Below are 19200 nucleotides of genomic sequence, written 5' to 3'. Positions count from 1 at the left end.
TGATCAATTAGAAAAATACTCCTAAAATAGGATAGCAAAATACTCCTAAAATAAGACTTTACTAAGGAAATACTTCTATAAATATTGAGATGCACGTTAAACTACCGAAGAAATTGATTTTCTTAAGCTTTGTGATCACTATTGTATTATTTTATTGTAGTTTATAGGTCATAGATGAATTTACAGGTGGTAGACGAATGTCGGTCGGCTTTGAGGAATTCTTTTAGGTAAAGATTAGGTTTAATTGTATTATTTTTATATCTCTATTTTAAGAATTTTTTTTGTGTAGACGTAAAGTTTAGTTGTATTATTTTTGATATCTCTATTATCGTATTATTTTGTTATAGTTTAGAGGTGGTAGATGAGTGTCAGACGACTTTGAGAAAATTTTTGTGTAAAGGTTAGATTTAATTATATTATTTTGATGTCTCTATCATTATATTGCTTTGTTGCAGTTTACAGGTGGTAGATGAATGTCGATCGACTTTGATAGATTTTTTTTGTGAAGGTTAGGTTTAATTAAATAAATTCTCTAAAAATATTCAATTTAATTATTATATTATATTTATTATTTAAATAAATGTTTAAATTCAATTAAATAAGGTGAAATGCGTACACCTAAACTAATTAATATCAAGGGGGAATGACAGAAACGACACTTCAAATCAAACTATTTTTATAAAAATGGCTATGAAATTTAAATTCCATTTTCTAGCCATTTCAATTTACTGGCGTGTTCTATATCGTTTCTACACACCTTCTATACAGTTTCTATACATATCTTATACATAGAAATATTTTATATGAAAATTATATAGTTTTGATACACAATCTATACAATAACTATACATTTTTTTACACGTTTTATATAACAATTATATAATTTTCATACACTTTCTATATATTTTTTTATATATATTTTATACATATACATATTTGGTAGAACTACATAATTTCTATACATATATATTATATCGATACATATTCTATTTAACAATTATATCATTTTTATATAATTTAATTATTATTTTTAAATAATAAAAAAAGTAGAATATTTGATTAGTTAAAATATTTATAACCAAAAAAATTAAAATATTTTTAAAAGGATCGAATTGCTCAAGTTGGATGGTGTATCAATATTGTTAATAAACTGTATCAATATAATATATGAATTAAGTAGGTTAAAATAACTCAAATTAAGGAATACCTATAAAACGAAAATACAGAAAACTTTTTAAAAAGTTTTTAAACTTGAGTTATTTGTTTTTAGAAGTGACCTTTTCCCTGATATCTATTTGAGTCGTCACATACATAAAGATTTGGAGGGATGGGAGTAATACCACTTGTAGTAACAAATCAATTTCCCAAAATTTGTGAGATAAAATACAGTGAGTTACATTCCTGATCAAAGTTAAAGAAATGGCGGAGCAACTGGAATCTGAATCGTCAGGATCGGGCAACTTGTTTAACAAAATCATAGCTGTCGCCGCTGGCGAAGCTCATACTCTTGCTCTCACTGGTAACACATACATCTTTTTGAACTCTCTCTTTTATATTCTTCCACCCCAAAAAGATTCTCTGAACAGTATCTAAATTGTTGTGTAGCAAATGGAGATGTGTATTCTTGGGGAAGAGGAACATTCGGTCGACTTGGTGTCGGTTCAGAAGCTGACCACTTATACCCGGTTCGAATCAACTTTGGCCTGGCTGATTCTAATGGAGATAAACGGGTCAAGATTGTTGGTATTACTGTTGGTGCTTATCACAGTCTTGCTGTTTCAGGTTATACCCTTTTTTCTATCATTTCACTTTCTTCTATCTTTTGCTTTGATGCAAACTTAAATTCAGTTTAATTTGTTGGTTTATAGTCAAAATATTGCTTACTTTCTTCAAGCTACTGTTATGTCCCAATTTATGTGGCACATTTATCATTTCTAGAGTCAAATAGTTTAATTTTGACCGAAAATTTGGACATGGAATATTTAAGTTTAAAAGAAAGGGCAGCTCGGTGCTCTAAAACTCACTACAGCTGCTATGCATGGAGTCCGGGGAAGGGCCAAACCACAAGGGTTTATTGTACACAGCCTTACAGTACATTTTTTGCAAGAGGCTATTTTGACTGGTTGAACTCGTGACCTCCAGGTCACATGTCAACAACTTTACCAATTGCTCCAAGGATCCCGTCAAAATCTGTAAGTTTATCAAAATAAAATTTACATATTTGAAAACTACGTAAAAAGTAGTATTAGTTACAATAATCGATAATTCAAGAATTTGAAAAGATATATGAAAAAATTATAGTCAAAGAAAGACTTGTTTGAATCTCAAAATCCAAAAGGTGCTACATAAAATGGAGAGTAGTAGTTAATTGGGCAGTGAAATCTTGAAGTTCATCTCTTTGGATATGTAATTTTAGGCTGGCTATCCCCAATTTCATCTGTCACTAGATTGAAATTATTCTATCTTGTTACTTCTAGATATAAAGCCATGGGTTAGATTGTCAATGACCGTTTTCTACAATTTGTGTCTTGTGTTTGCTTTCAGAATAGTTCATGTGATCTATGAAATGTGCATATATGCAGTAGTGGATCAGTAATTTAGACTATGTTGGTTTTGAATTAAGAGTATGGTTTTGAAATTTACTAGTTTTATCTGGACTTGCTTTTAACACCCAATACATGTATATATAGAGGATTTAGCAGATAGTTGCGAGTTCTACCAAACATGGACCCATAGTTAATATGGTCTATGGCCTCGTCTTACCATTAACCACAACTCAGTAATCCACTGTCGAATCAAAGATGGCGTCTTCCATAAATAAAGGCAGTTTGGAATGCTGAATCTTATAGATCAAAGTATTTTTCTTACACAGTACCACTTAGTAAGAAAAATTTGTCGTAGAGTCCCTCTCAACGAAAGCATATTATAATGCCAATGATGTTTTATTTATTTATTTATTTTTTTTTGTAATTTTACTAATTTAAAATTTTCGAGTTTTTTGCAACTTAGGAAAATATTACTCCCCGTGTCTCATTTAATGTGACACTTTCCTTTTTAATTTGTTCCAAAAAGAATGACATCTCTCTTTCTTGAAATTACTTAATTTTAGCATCCCCATTTTATTCTTTATGAGATGACACGTTGAAACCCTTACCACCATATAATGAAAGACGTAGAGAACTCTCACCACCACTCATTTAAAATGATATCTTTGGCATATGTTTATTATGTCAAAATTCTTCTTTAATTTCTTAAACTGTGTCAAGTGAAACACCATAACATAATTCTGACGAAGGGAGAAATATTACAGTTTTCAAGGTTTCTACCATGAATTAGGTAGATAGCTGCTAATTCACTCATGTTCCACAAACTGAAAAGATCTACATATTAGGTAGGTTGACATGGCTTATGGGTTTAATCTAACTGTCAAATCCTTATTGGAGGATTAAATAGAGTTCACTCTTCTTTAAGACTCAAATGGGTGAAGTGTTTTCTTGTCAAACAAAGAGCGGGGGATTGAGAGCTAATTATTTGTTTGCTTTATCCAAGGTGCTAAAATTATAGAACCATGAGATTTGTACTAATATGTGAAGGCATAACAAAAACATTCAGATAGTTACAATTTTTGGCTTATTAACAAAACTGATACTAAGAAGAGCGCGGTGTGGGGCCCTTTCCCGGACACCGCACATAGAGGTAGCTTTAGTGCACCGGGCTGCCCTTTTTTTATACTAAGAAGAGCAACAATGCTGTTTACAAGGAAAAATGTTTAACTATCTTGAACTCCATGACTCTGTTTCCCTTTTCTCTTTTATTTTGACTTTTCTTTGTTTTTGCAGATGATGGATCAGTATGGGGCTGGGGATATAATATCTGTATCCTTGAGAGATTCCTTTGATTTTAGTATATGCTTTTATATGGTGAACGTCCAGTATTATTTGCTTGAACTTATTGAATTTGCAATTGTCTTGTGCATGTGCTATTAATCATTCTTTTCCTTGACTTCGTTGTGGATGGACAACTTGGTTTTGACGGAGAAAATTCCTTGGTTCCTCATTTATTGGAGGGATTCCTTGAGTTAGGTTCCCCTAATTCATCAGCTAGTGGCTCAGAGAGGAAGAAACTGACGGTATGAAACAAGTTGAAATTAATGAGGAAATAGATTGATGTCAGCAACTGATTCTGTTTTCTCCTGTAGATTTCCTCAGTTAAAGGTGGCGGGATGATGTCATCTGCAATTGATAGTCTTGGATCTCTATGGATGTGGGGTAACTTTCCTGAACCACAGAAAAGCAAGTCTATGGAGAGTGAATTCCCTCTTACTAGTAGTTGCAACCCAATGCCTGTCTGGAATTTCCATGGACACACAGTTGTTAAGGTGGCATGCGGAAATGAGCATGTTGTGGCATTAGTCACTGCTGGTGAAGGTTACAAAGGGAGTGATCTGGTTTGTTATTCTTGGGGTGGCAACAGCCACGGCCAGTTAGGCTTGGGAGACAGGCAGAGCAGACAGTATCCTGAAGTTATTGAGCCCTTCAATTCAGATGCCCCTTGGACAGTATATGAGGTAGCCTGTGGAGCTTTTCACACTGCTTTACTGGCTCAGAAAAGTCCAAGTGAAACATTTGAAAGTGTATGCTGGACATTTGGCCAGGGAGATAATGGGCAATTAGGTCATGGGACAACCCAAAGTGTGTTATCACCTGAACCAGTGAAAGGGTTACCGTGGAATGCATTTCTCATTTCTGTTGACTGTGGTTTATTTCACACAAGTGTTGTCTCTTCTGCTGGAGATGTGTGGTCATGGGGAATGGAGAAAGGCCTTGGCCTATGTCCTGAAGCAAGTTATAGTGGAGCTGATGCAGGTGATGCAATTCTTCCTCTATTGATTCCCTGTGCTGGGCTATACGGGCCTAAATTTCCAGAACCTGTTCAAGTTGTCTGTGGTGCTGCCCATACTATTCTTCTGGCAGATGCTGGATATAAGATGTGGTCTTGGGGTAGAGGATGGAGTGGTGTCCTTGGAAATGGTAAGATGATTGATTGCTACTCTCCAATTATGGCACTCTGGCCACCTCTAGATGCAGATTTTAGAGAACAGAGTGTAAATGATGGCGGCGATAAAAGTGGTACAGAAAAGAAACCTGAAGATGTGGTAGAATTGGAGAGGAAACTTTCTATGGCAGCAGAGGATGTAAAGATTCTTCAGTCAAAACTCTCTCTAATGGAAAGGTATGCTAGCATTCTTCATGGTGCCACCTTTGGCAAACCTTTTGAAGAGCGAGATATGCCAGCCTCGTTACGCAGTGGAGGTTCATTTGACATTGCAAAGGAGTGGGAACACATGTTGGAGACCTTGGATCGTGGAAAGCTTGTCCGACTAGAGATGTTTTATCGTGGTATGCTAGCAGGTGTCAAAGATAAACTGTTGAAGAAACGGATTCAGGAGATTTTCCTGGAGTGTCAGAGTTCTTTGCCTTCAGAATCCACTCAACGAAACAAGTAATGCAGAATGCTTTGGTGTCAAATTTATGTTTGTCTTATCTTGTATCAGCTGTTTTTTTGGTGTGCATATCTAAATTATGATGAAAATGCCTTCACATATTTATTATATTGTTTATCCAAATAATAATATGTAAAACTAGGAGATGGAAAGTTGTTCCCTGTTATGGATAAACCTCCTGATGATTGTAATTAGTTAGCTTTGAAGAAATAATAATTGAAAGTGATGTTGTTTTGTTGTTATAATTATAATATCTTGGTTCTTTTAACATTTCAGTATGGAAAGAACTCCTGTGGATTTAGTTGAGAGTCGCCAAAGCTGGCTCGAACACCACGGTTATCAACAACAACGAAAAGAATTACGGATTAAGCCATTGCATTGGCAACTGCCCAAATAACAGTGTTTAGTGTGTTTCTATTTAAAGAATACCTGAAATTTACTAAGATTTTTAAGTTACAACATGAAGAACCCTCGTAAAAAACCCTTGTGCTCTCTATTTATCTCTCAAAAATCGTAAACTAATGACTGCAGGTCGTCCTTGGGGTATTTATAAAGATGGATTCCTTCAAAACTCAAGCCTATTGGAAGTTGGCTAAAATTTGACAAAATTCAATCGATGGGCAGATATGTGCGGGGTGTCGTCCAATGCACAGGCCTGAGTTGCACGACACGAGCTTACTTCCATGGCTCCTGGATGCACAACTCGGAGCTCCATTTGGCTGTAGAACTACCCTCGTACTTCCTATCGTGTTCGTGCATGCTTCTGCTATCATTTGGTATTCTTTCCGCTGCATTTTTACCAGAAACATGCTAATCACATTCTTTAGTTCATCTATATTGATAAAGCACAAGATATAAGCAAATATACGTGTTTATCCTCAAAACTAAGCCGAGCCGAAACATGGATAAAATACGACACTTATGTGTATAAATACACCCAGGATCAATTCTGAGGCGGTTAATTATTATGATTAACATTAATTATTATGTTTTTCTTCAGACTATGAGTAACTAATACCCTGGGATTATGTCTAAAACATGATTATTTAGTAATTGATTGTGTCATGGAGTTTATTTCTCATTCGGTTGTGCTTGTGTTCGTGGATATACTATTTTAGTGTCTGACCAACATTAGAATAAATGTGTAATTCTTGTATGAACTGAACATGGAAATGCGAGAATAGGATGAAGGACATGAGGAATAAGATCATCTCTTATGACAGTTAGGGTGATCCGCAACTAGGATAGAAATATACCTAGTTTTCCTTGTTTGGCTACAAATGGGGTGAAAACGTTAAAGCATTTGAATTAGAAACTCATATCCCCGCTTACTGATATAGTTGTAAGATTAGTTCGAATAAGTGATTTTGAGGACGGCTATTCTCGGATTGTATACTTAACCCTGTAGCCGCAATTCGAGAAATAAAGTTCATTGAAGTGAAGAAATGCTAAACATGATTGTGTTACATGTCGTAGACCTAAAATCTCTCTAAATATCGGTTAAAACTTTGCTAAAAATCGTAATCGACATCTTTTATTCTTTTGCATATTATTAGAAAATAATAAATCTTACAAACCCTTTGATACAACCAATCACTTGTTTGAAATACTATTGGAAATTGAATTGAGGGAATTGCTAAGCACACAAGTCCCTATGGGTTCGACATCTGCCTCTCTAAGAGCTACAATACTACTTGCTAGACCACACACACTTGTGTATGCAGTAGGTCACACTAAGTTTTTTGGCGTCGTTGTCAAAGATTTAAGAAATTAGTAATTTTCTGTATTTTATTTTCGATAATATTATACAAGTGTTGAAAACTTAATCTTAGTAGTTGATTTTTGCAGGTCTAATTTGTACCTCGGGCTGACAAGAGAAAGAGAATTAGTTGAAACGTACTTGGAGCCTGAATGAGTGTTTCATCAGCGGTGGAGGGCAATAGCTCGTTAATACCCAATTCAACAACTTCAGTTGGCTGATCAGTAGAAATTGTTCCTGCTAAAATGACAGCGACTAGGCCAGTTCGTGAGGTGGCAATCCCACTTGCCAATAATTTCACCAATAGCATTCGCAAATTGAATGCAGGAGGTCAATTTCGAGCTGAAACATTATATGGTTCTACTATTGCACACCACCATCCAGTTCATAAGACTATCTCATGAGGATCCAAAGCAGCACTTGCATAAATCTTTTTGAGATCAGTGATATGTATATCCCCGCAGAAGTTTCGACTGACTATGTGAGACTCACCTTCTTCCCTTTTTCTTTGTTAGGGGAAACTAAAAGGTGGTTGAAGACTGAACCACCTAATTCCATCACTTCCTGGGATGATTGGCATAAAAATTTCTAATCAGTTTCTTTCCATAAAAAAGACTGCAAGGTTGAGGAATGAAATATTGAGCTTCAAACAAAAGAATGGTGAAATTTTTTATCAAGTTTGAGAGAGGTTCAAGCCCATGCTTCGTGATTTTCCACTCCACCATCAGACCAATGAGGTTTTGGTATATACTTTTATAGAGAGGCTTGAGCCTAATACAAAGATTCTAGCGGGTGTGTAACGCCCCAATTTTCTATAACCGAAATGCTACACGGTGCTTATAATCTCGAAGGACCACAAGCTAACCCTTTTCTGGCACCTGTATTAAGCACTGCATAATATAATGAAATACATGCGGAAAACTGGCAGAAACTTGCCATAAGGTTAAAAAAAATTAACATACAACTGGATAATGTCTATCAATATCAAAACTAAAACAACTGTCTGTATAACTAGTCTAAAAAACTCTATAGTCTGAAAGCCTCTAAACTGTCTGAATAAGAAGTTGATGGACATGTCCCCAACTAACTTCAACTACTGAAATCTAATATAATACTGAAATAAGAAGCATCCACGAATGATGAGGACTCATTGCTATGTCTATTGCTGCTGACTGAGTTTGGATTGCTAGAGGTGCTCTGGATTTCGCGCTTCTGAACCTATGGTATAAGACACCATAGTGCAAGAGAAAAGTATGCGTCTGTACTTTGAATGTACTGGTATGCTAGATGAGGTAAGGCTAAATTCAAGGGCTTATGCATGAACAATACTGACTAGACAATCTGAGTATGCTGAATGAGAATACGTGCATAAATGCATAAACTATCACTGAAATCGTAGTAACATAGAATACTAACTTCTGAATACTGACTTACTGATGTCTGAGTCTACTAGTACTGATATCTGAGTTCACTGACTCTGGATACTGAACAACTGAGTCTACTCATAATAATAATGATTGACTATATCTAAGATCAGGCCTATCTAGCGGGTGACCTCTGATTCTATTGTGATGATGATGGTTTATATCTGAGATCAGGCCTATCTAGCGGGTGATCTCTAAATCTACTAATAATCACAATGATTGGCTGAGTTTAAGATCGAGCCTATTTACTGGGTGATCTCTGAATCTGGGAAACTATGTAAGTTACTCACTAAGTTGAATGACCATATTTGACGGTCCTAAATCTGAAGAACTATCTGAGTTCTTGACTGATACTGAATCTGAAGCTACAACTGTGGGAGTTCTCACTTAACCGACATACCTCGATCTGAACTGGTGGGGTCCAACCTGTAACCCCAGCTGGAAGGGTGTCAGTACCATGCCACAGGTAAAGACACTACTATAGTCAAGCCTCTATAACGGGAGACCCTGAACAGGAAGTCAAGCCTAAGGCATCGGGTGACTCCTAAAAGGTAGTCAAGCCTTAATCTAACGGGTGACTCCTGGTCCTGCGCTGGCTACACAATTCTAGAGTTCAGGGCGAAAACTTTCTATAAGGTTCAAAAATTTAACATACAACTAATAATATCTATCAATACCAAAACTGAAATAACTGTCTGTATAACTAGTCTGAAAAATTCTGTAGTCTGAAAGCCTCTAAACTTTCTACATAAGGAGTTGATAGGATATGTCCCAAACTAACTTCAACTACTGAAATAAACTGAATCTAATGTAATACTAAAATAAGAAGCATCCTAGAATGATGAGGACTCACTGCTACGTCTACTGCTGCTGACTGAGTCTGGACTGCTAAGGGTGCTCTGGATCTCGCGCTTCTGAACCTATGGTATAAGACACCATAGCGCAAGAGAAAAGTATGCGTCAGTACTTTGAATGTACTGGTATGGTAAATGAGCTAAGGCTAAATGCAAGGGCTTATGTATGAACAATATTGACAAGACAATCTGAGTATGTTGAATGAGAATACATGCATGAATGCATAAACTATCACAGAAATGTAGTAACACAGAATACTAACTTCTGAATACTGGTTTCTGAATACAGACTTACTGATGTCTGAGTCTACTAGTATTGATATCTGAGTTCACTAACTCTGGGATACTAAACAACTGAGTCTACTTATAATAATAATGATTGACTATATCTGAGATCAGGCCTATCTAGCGGGTGACCTCTGATTCTACTGTGATGATGATGGTTTATATCTGAGATCAGGCCTATTTAGCGGGTGATCTCTAAATCTACTAATATCACAATGATTGACTGAGTTTGAGATTAAGCCTATCTAGTGTGTGATCTTTGAATCTGGGAAACTATCTAAGCTCCTCACTAAGCTGTGTGGTCGTATCTGACAGTCTTAAATCTGAAGAACTATTTGAGTTCTTGACTGAGATTGAATCTGAAGTTGAAATTATGGGAGTTCTCACTTAACCGACATGCCCCAATCTGAACTGGTGGGGTCCAACCTGTAACCCCAGCTGGAAGGGTGTCAGTACCGTGCCACGGATAAAGATACTACTATGGTCAAGCCTCTCTAACGGGTGACCCTGAACAGAAAGTCAAGCCTAAGGCATCGGGTGACTCCTAGAAGGTAGTCAAGCCTTAATCTAAGGGGTGACTCCTGGTCCTGCGCTGGCTACACAGTTCTAGAGTTTATGGACTGATGCTAACGACTCTGCCTCTCTAATGGGGAAGCCATCATCCCTGCACTCGCTCGATGCTAGTTTCTACTTCCAACTGAAAGACACTAAACTGGTGCTTAAACTGTATTAGACTAAGCTAAATCTGTTACTGATCATCTTATTTGACTGATCTGACTGAGTTTACTTGATTCCGTTGTCTGAAGGAACACTTCAGAATTCTACTTTCTGTCTGAATACTATTGAGTTCTGTAACATACTGAGCTTTACTGAAATCTAAACTGAATTCTAGATACTACTGAGGTCCAAACTAGATAAAGAACTGAGTTGGACTGATACGGGGACTTGATTGAACTAGTACTTAGATTACTAAATTTTTTTAAGTTTTGTAGCTGACTGAATTCTACTGATCATAACACGACTGAGATTATCTTGAGACTGACTCAGCTCTAGATAAGCAGCTAAGTTTTCGGGTATAAATACCCCCAAGACTCGATAGCATAAATAAATAATATAGGATTACACTTGAATATCATGACAATGGACTTTCACTCACAACACAATCAATACGATATCTTGTCAATCACTTGAATGTCATGAAAATGTATAGGGTATGCATACTAATATCTCATATTTGTTCAATAAGGAATACACATGGATAAGAATGCATGCAACTTATCATAATACATTCACTAAGGCATTTCAACAAACGCTTGGCATGTACTAGTTATCACATAATTGGGGATTTCATGCTTAACATACTAAAAGGGCACTATTCTCTTTACTTAAGCATTCTATCAAATATGTGGGGAGCATGCTTTGGTTATACCACAGATTCTATACTTAATTATCATGAATACATCAATATCATGCAATTTGAAGGGGTTTTATCATGAACATCACATAGTAGGATCAAAGCTTGGATCTTTGAAATCAAGTCATAAATTAAAAAACTCATCAACAATATGAACTTCAATTTGTATTCACAAAAATTATGACAATCTCATAAATATATAATCTTGAATTTAGAAAAGGATTCTTCAAATTCTTGGGTGAAAGGAACCCAAGAATCAACATCTAACATACCTCAAAATCAAGAATCTTGATAGAGAATGACTTTTCTTGAAGCATCTGGAATGGAAATCTTAATTCTTGATTACCTTGTGGAGAGTGTGATGGGGTCTTCAAGTTAATTGAGAAGAAACCCTAAGTTTGTTCTTGGGAACAAAGAGGGTTAAGATATTTTGAAACTAAATCACAATAGCTAAGTACATGTTTTTAGCATTTTATGTCGTGGGGGTAAGGTTTAGGGTGAGGTAAAAGACCAAAATACCCCTACGAAATTAATTCCCAGTTGCTGAAATTTTCAGCTGACGACCAAGGCTGATAAGCCGTCAGATCTGTGATAGCCCATCAGCCCAGGTTGTTACTTGGGAGCTGAAATTGATGGGTTTCTGTCTAAGTCTGATGACATGGGCTGATAAGCCATCAGATCTGTTATAAGCCACCAGCTTACGTCGTCACTTAGTTGCCAAGCTGACATGCTGGAGTAAAATGGGTACAACATTTTTTTCAGATAACGGATATGGGCGAAATTGGTGTCGTTGGAAAGATAATTCAATTATCTATCTGTTGGTGGGTCATGAGCTAAAAAATTCATAGTTTAATGAGACATATGCTCGTTTGACTTTGACTATACCAATATCCTTCCCAAGAATTTAATCTGTAAGGGATGTTTTGATTTGTCTAATAGCTAGGACATATTTGAGGCCTTAATATACATCAAACTTTATCATAAAACTACCAAATCACTAGAATTTATTTCTCATGAGCTTGAAGCATGGTTCTACTATCAGTTGAGAATCTCAAGGTATTACAATATCTCCCCCTTGGGAACATTCATCCTCGAATATCGCTTATTAGGCTAAGAGTACTGATCGGTTGAGCTTACTTAAGGGATGAGAAAATCTAAAACATGACTATGAAACTGTAACTACTGATATTCTGAGTTCTTATTCTTAACATGCATATCTGATGCATGGGATACACGGCTGAAACTATTGATAAGCTGAATTCTCATAATGAACATGCATATCTGATGCATGGATACTTGACAGAGTTGCTCTCACAAACGCATGATTGAATACACTGATGAACTGAAATTTTCTACTGAACATGCATATCTAATGCATGAATATTTGACTGAACTGACTCTTGAAAGCATGACTTACTATGCAATGATAACTGATGCAAAGCTTGTAATGAGAATCTGAGCATAAAACTGAATGGGTTTTAGGAATTGAAAACATCGGGGAGTTATAGGGTATATCCCCCTTAGTATGCTATGTCCCTCTAAGAACACTTACTTCATTGAAGAACTCAAGAAAACTGAGGCGATGCACAAGGCACCTATGAACTGGTTCATAACTAAACGTCTGGGATCTGAATCTAATGCCTAACGCATGAACTGAGTTATACTCGTTATAGGCTACTTATACCACCTCCACACCTTAATACTTAGTTTGAAGATCATAAACTTAAATTCTCCCTGCACTGTTCAAGCCTACTAAAATCTCTAAAACATGTCTAGCCACTTATACATCAACATAACATCCGCTACTATCATGGGCTGCAAATATCACATCTTTTAACTTACGTCCACACCTTCATACTTAGTCTAAAGTCCACTAACTTAAATTCTTCAATGATTTCAAACTTAGTTTCTAAAGCATAACATGAATATCCACAAATCTTTAATAATCTTTCTACTCTCATCCTAGCCTTCAAATGTCACATCTCTTAAACTTATATTCTCCCCATACCGTAAGGATTACCACTATACTCACATTAACAACACATATAACTTAGAATTACTAAACTTAAACTCTTGCATACATTATTTCAAACCTACTGATTCACCTTTTATACAACTAAACCTATGAAACATACTCTGCCCAAGTTTAGACAACACTATCCCGAAACTATCTGTAGGGACTGTCTGAGAAAGCTCTATCTGTAAGACTTTGGACTTCACTACTTCTGTTACCTTAAAAGTAGGGTAAAGCTGACATGAATGAAACTTGAAGAGAATCCACATAAGTTTCTTAGAGAGCCTTTCTATAGAACGATCTGAGACAGGAAGAAAGAGAAACTGTTTCTATAAACATCTGATAGCCTCCTATACATAAATATGGCGTGCAACACACCCATGTACAAGATTCTACTAGATGCGGCTTTCAGCCTCCCTAGGACACTATTGAACCTTAGGCTCTGATACAAGGTTTATAACGCCCCAATTTTATATAACCGAAATGCTACACAGTGCTTATGATCCCGAAGGACCGCAAGCTAACCCTTTTCTGGTACCTGTACTGAGCACTGCATAATATAATGAAATACATGCAAAAAATTGGTGAAAACTTTCCATAAGGTTCAAAAACTTAACATACAACTGAATAATGTCTATCAATATCAAAACTGAAATAACTGTCTATATAACTAGTCTGAAAAACTTTGTAGTCTGAAAGCCTCTAAACTTTCTGCATAAGGAGTTGATGGAATATATCCCCAACTAACTCTAACTACTGAAATAAACTAAATCTAATGTAATACTAAAATAAGAAGCATCCTCGAATGATGAGGACTCACTGCCACATCTACTACTACTGACTGAGTTTGAACTTTTAAGGGTGCTCTGGATCTCGCCCTTCTGAACCTATGGTATAAGATACCATAGCACAAGAGAAAAGTATGTGTCAGTACTTTGAATGTACTGGTATTCTAGATAAGGTAAGGCTAAATACAAGGGCTTATGCATGAACAATACTAACTAGACAATCTGAGTATGCTGAATGAAAATACATGCATGAATGCATAAACTATCATAGAAATGTAGTAACACAGAATACTAACTTCTGAATACTGGTTTCTGAATACTGACTTAATGATGTCTGAGTCGACTAGTACTGATATCTGAGTTCACTAACTCTGGATACTAAACAACTGAGTCTACTCATAATAATAATAATTAACTATATCTGAGATCAGGCCTATCTAGCGACTGACCTCTGATTCTACTATGATATGATGGTTTATATATGAGATTAGGCTTATCTAGTGGGTGATCTCTGAATCTACTAATAATCACAATGATTGACTGAGTTTGAGATCAAGCCTATCTAGTGGGTGATCTTTGAATCTGGGAAACTATCTAAGTCCCTCATTGAGCTGTGTGACCACATCTGGCGGCCCTAAATCTGAAGAACTATCTGAGTTCTTGAATGAGACTGAATCTGAAGTTGAAACTGTGGGAGTTTTCACTTAACCGACATGCCCTAATCTGAATTGGTGGGGTCCAACCTGTAACCCTAGCTGGAAGGATGTCAGTACCATGCCATGGGTAAAGACACTACTATGGTCAAGCCTCTCTAACGGGTGACCCTGAACAGAAAGTTAAGCCTAAGGTATCGTGTGACTCCTACAAGGTATTCAAGCCTTAATCATATGGGTGACTCCTGGTCCTGCGCTGGCTACACAGTTCTAGAGTTCAGGGACTGATGCTAATGACTCTGCCTCTCTAATGGGGAAGTCGTTGTCCCTGTAATTGCTCGGTGCTAGTTTTTACTCCCAAATAAAAGATACTGAACTGATTCTTAAACTGTATTAGACTGAGCTAAATCTATTACTGATCATCTCACTTGACTGATCTGACTGAGTTCACTTGATTTCGTTGTCTGACGAAACACTTCAGAATTATACTTTCTGTCTGAATACTATTGAGTTCTATAACTTATTGAGCTTTACTGAAATCTAAACTGAGTTCTGAATATTACTGAGGTACAAACTAGATACGAAACTGAGTTAGACTGATACAGAGACTTGATTGAACTAGTACTAAGATTACTGAATTTTCTTAAGTTCTGTAGCTGACTGAATTCTACTGATCATAGCACGACTGAGATTATCTTGAGTCTGACTCGGCTCTAGACAAACAACTAAGTTTTTGGGTATAAATACCCCTAGGACTCGATAGCATAAATAAATAATATAGGACCACACTTGAATATCATGACAATGGAGTTTCACTCACAACACAATTAATACGATATCTCGTCAATCACTTGAATGTCATAAACATGTAAATGTATACGGTATGCATACTAATATTTAGTAGTTGTTCAATAAGGAATACACATGGATAAGAATGCATGCAACTTATCATAATACATTCACTAATGCATTTCAACAAACGCTTGGCATGTACTAGTTATCATATAATCGGGGATTTCATGCTTAACATACTAAAAAGGCACTATTCTCTTTACTTACGCATTCTATCAAACATATGGGGAGCATGCTTTAGTTATACCACAAATTCTATACTTAATTATCATGAATACATCAATATCATGCAACTTGAAGGGGTTTTATCATGAACATCACATAGTAGGATCAAAGCTTGGATTTTTGAAATCAAGTCATGAATTAAAACTCATTAACAACATGAACTTCAATTTCTATTCACAAAAATCATGACAATCTCATAAATATATAATCTTGAATTTAGAAAAGGATTCTTGAACTTCTTGGTGAAAGAAACCCAAGAATCAACATCTAACATACCTTAAAAGCTTGAATCTTGAAAGAGAACGACTTTTCTTGAAGGTTCTGGAATGGGAATCTTAATTCTTGATTACCTTATGGAGAGTGTGATGGGGTCTTGAATTTAATTGAGAAGAAACTCTAAGTTTATTCTTGGGAAAAAAGAGGGTTAAGAGTTTTTGAAACTAAATCACAATATCTAAGTACGTGTTTTTGTCATTTTATGTCGTGGGGGTAAGGTTTAGAATGAGGGAAAAGACCAAAATACCCATATGAAATCACTTCCCAGTTGCTGAAATTTTTAGCTGACGACCAAGGCTGATAAGCCGTCAGATATGTGATAGCACGTCAGCCCAGGTCATCACCTGGGAGGTAAAATTGATGGGTTTCTATCTAAGTCTAATTACATGGGCTGATAAGCCGTGAGATCTATGATAATCCGTCAGCTTATGTCGTCACTTACTTGCCAGGCTGACATGTTGGAGTAAAATGGGTGTAATATTTTGCTCCGATATCGGATGTGGGCGAAATTGGTATCATTGTAAAGCTAATTCAATTATCTATTTATCTGTTGGTTATGAGCTCAAAAATTTATAGTACAACAAGAGGCATGCTCATTTGAAGTTGATGAGACCAATATCCTTCCCAAGAATTTAATTTGTAAGGGATGTTTTGATTCGTCTAATAACTAGGATGTATTTGAGGCCTTAATATACACCAAACTTGATCATAAAACTACCAAATCACTAGAATTTATTTCTCATGAGCTTAAAGTATGGTTCTACTATCGGTTAGGAATCTCAGGGTATTATAGTATGGACAGGCGTAAGTGAAGACATATAATGAGTTGCACACACTTCTAAATCATATCTCACATGGGAACTCAAAATGGAATGCAAATGTTTTAAGAAGTGCCATGAAAAAGGTTACAGGGTTGCTATAATTTAATCAATTGACATCTATTACAACACAGATTTTCTCTTTCCAGAATCAAATGAACACTTAGTCTTGTAACTTGAATTTGGGGCATCAACGAGCTTTGATTAATGTTTTGTAGCAGACTCAAACTTGGTGTGAGGTATTTGGAAATAGTGATCATTCTAGATGCCTGTGCTGCTAATTCAAAATCAGTGAACTTTTATGGGTAATGCACAATGCCAAGTTAATCTAAATTTTGGGAATACATATAATGTAAATTGGTGTAACCACCCTAACTACTCATAGGGTGGAATTAGGGAAAGAATGTGAATCAGCATAGAAGCCAAATAAATCAAAATTTTCAACAACAAGCATAGGATATCAGTCTAATGCTCAATCCAATAATATTGAGGAAATGTCATAGCAGATCATGGCAATCCAAGCATAAATAGTGGCTGATATAAAGAACCAACAACTAGCTACAAATACTTTGGAGGTTCAGTTGGGACAACTTATTGGGGCACATAACACTAGACCTAAAGGAGGTCTACGCAATGACAATCCTAATCTTAAGCAAGTTAATCTAGTTTCTACTCACAGTGGTCTAGAATTGGAGGAGTTTTAGCCCAAAAAGGTGACTCATGTGTTCAGAGATAAGAAGAAAATTGAGAATGAAATAGTTGAGAGCAAGGAAAACAATGTGGAAAGTGTGAATCCACCTCCCCCATCTCCACAACGGTTGAAAAGGCAAAAGGAGGAAGTACGTTGTCAAAAGTTTATTGATTTATTAAAGTAGGTGCACATTAATCTTTGTAGGGAATTCCTAGGTATGCCATGTACATAAAGGACATTATATCTAACAAGAGTCGCCTAACGTAGAATTCTACCATTGCACTTACTGAGGAGTGCACATCCAGAATTTAGAATAACTACCAACAAAGCTCAAAGATTCAGGAAATTTCATCAATTAGATCATTATTGGGCAGTCCATCAAAGCTAGTAGTTGTGTGATCTTGGAGCCAACATCAACTTAATGCCCACTTCTTTGTTCAAGAAGATAGGATTGGTAATTCTAAGACCCATAACACATTTTACAGTTAGCTAATCGTTCGTTGGCAAGGCCCGATGGAATAATGAATGATGTACTGGTGCAAGTAGAGTCTCTTATCTTTCCCATGGATTTTATTGTTTTAGATTTTTATATAGATCCGAAAGTCCCATTTATTTTGGGGTGAACTTTCTTGGCTAATGGTCAAGCACTTAAAGATTTGGTTGTTGGGAAACTCACAATGAGAGCACATGATAAGGTTGAAGTGTTTGATATCTACAAGGCTATGTCGCTACCAGCTATCTATGAGGAGTTATCAACTATCACGATAATTAATCTTAAATCGGAGCTTCTTCTCATTACTTTAAAGGATCTTTTAGAGAGAGCTCTGGTTGGGTCTGATATTTTTTAAGATGCAGAGGCTAATGATATGCTATAAGTTCTAGATATAGCCAACATATTAATTTGCACAAGGGCTTTTGAGCCATTGAATAGACCTCTTAGGGCACCATTGGAAGCCTCGAAATTAGAGATGAAGACTTTGCCATCACACCTTAGGTATGCTTACTTGGGGGACAATGATACTTATCTGAAGCACAGGTAGGTGAGGTGCTCTCTATTCTAAAAATAAGGAAAAAGGTGATAGGTTGATGAATTTATGATATTTAGGTAATAAGCCCATCGTATTGCATGCATAAAATTTTCATAAAGGAAGGGCACAGGGCTAGTGCTCAACATCAGTGTAGAATGAATCCCATAATGAAGGATGTGGTAAGGAAAGAAGTGATTCAGTGACTGCATGCAGTCATTATTTATCCTATTTCAAATAGTAGGTGGGTCAGTGTAGTTCAATGAATTCCCAAAAAAAGGACGCATGGCCATGATTACTAAATAGAAAAGTAAGTTGATCTCGGCTAAAATTATCACAAGATTAAGGATTTGCATAGACTACCATAAGTTGAATGAAGCCACTCCAAAGGATCATTATCCAATTTCCTTCATTGATCAAATGGTTGATAGGCTTGCAGGGCAAGAGTGTTATTATTTCTTAGATAGATACTCAAGCAACAACTAGATAGACATTGCTCTCGAAGATAAGAAAAAGATGACATTCACATGTCTCTATGGTACCTATGCCTTCCAGCATTTCTTTCGGACAATGCAATATACCTGCTACTTTTCAATGCTACATGATGGTGATCTTTTAT

The 19200-nt window shown here is 36.2% G+C and overlaps 1 protein-coding gene and 1 non-coding gene across 2 annotated transcripts; one reads left to right on the top strand and one right to left on the bottom strand.

The window, feature by feature from the left end:
* Nucleotides 1–1273: 1273 nt before the first annotated feature.
* On the top strand, nt 1274–5748 carry LOC107838972 (ultraviolet-B receptor UVR8). The gene is made up of 5 exons (XM_016682278.2): nt 1274–1519; nt 1606–1782; nt 3840–3875; nt 4014–4129; nt 4199–5748. The coding sequence occupies exons 1-5, from the start codon at nt 1420–1422 to the stop codon at nt 5504–5506; spliced, it is 1737 nt and encodes a 578-aa protein (XP_016537764.1). The 5' UTR covers nt 1274–1419; the 3' UTR covers nt 5507–5748.
* A 2134-nt stretch (nt 5749–7882) lies between these two features.
* Nucleotides 7883–7989, bottom strand: LOC124886826. Its single transcript, XR_007044233.1, has one exon. It is a non-coding gene; the product is annotated as a small nucleolar RNA R71 (small nucleolar RNA).
* Nucleotides 7990–19200: the final 11211 nt, after the last annotated feature.

Source organism: Capsicum annuum, chromosome 8 (genome assembly GCF_002878395.1).
Source record: "Capsicum annuum cultivar UCD-10X-F1 chromosome 8, UCD10Xv1.1, whole genome shotgun sequence".
In the NCBI taxonomy this organism is placed as follows: Eukaryota; Viridiplantae; Streptophyta; class Magnoliopsida; order Solanales; family Solanaceae; genus Capsicum; species Capsicum annuum.
Note: the sequence above shows the minus strand (reverse complement) of the source record. Positions and strands in the feature narration are given on the sequence as shown.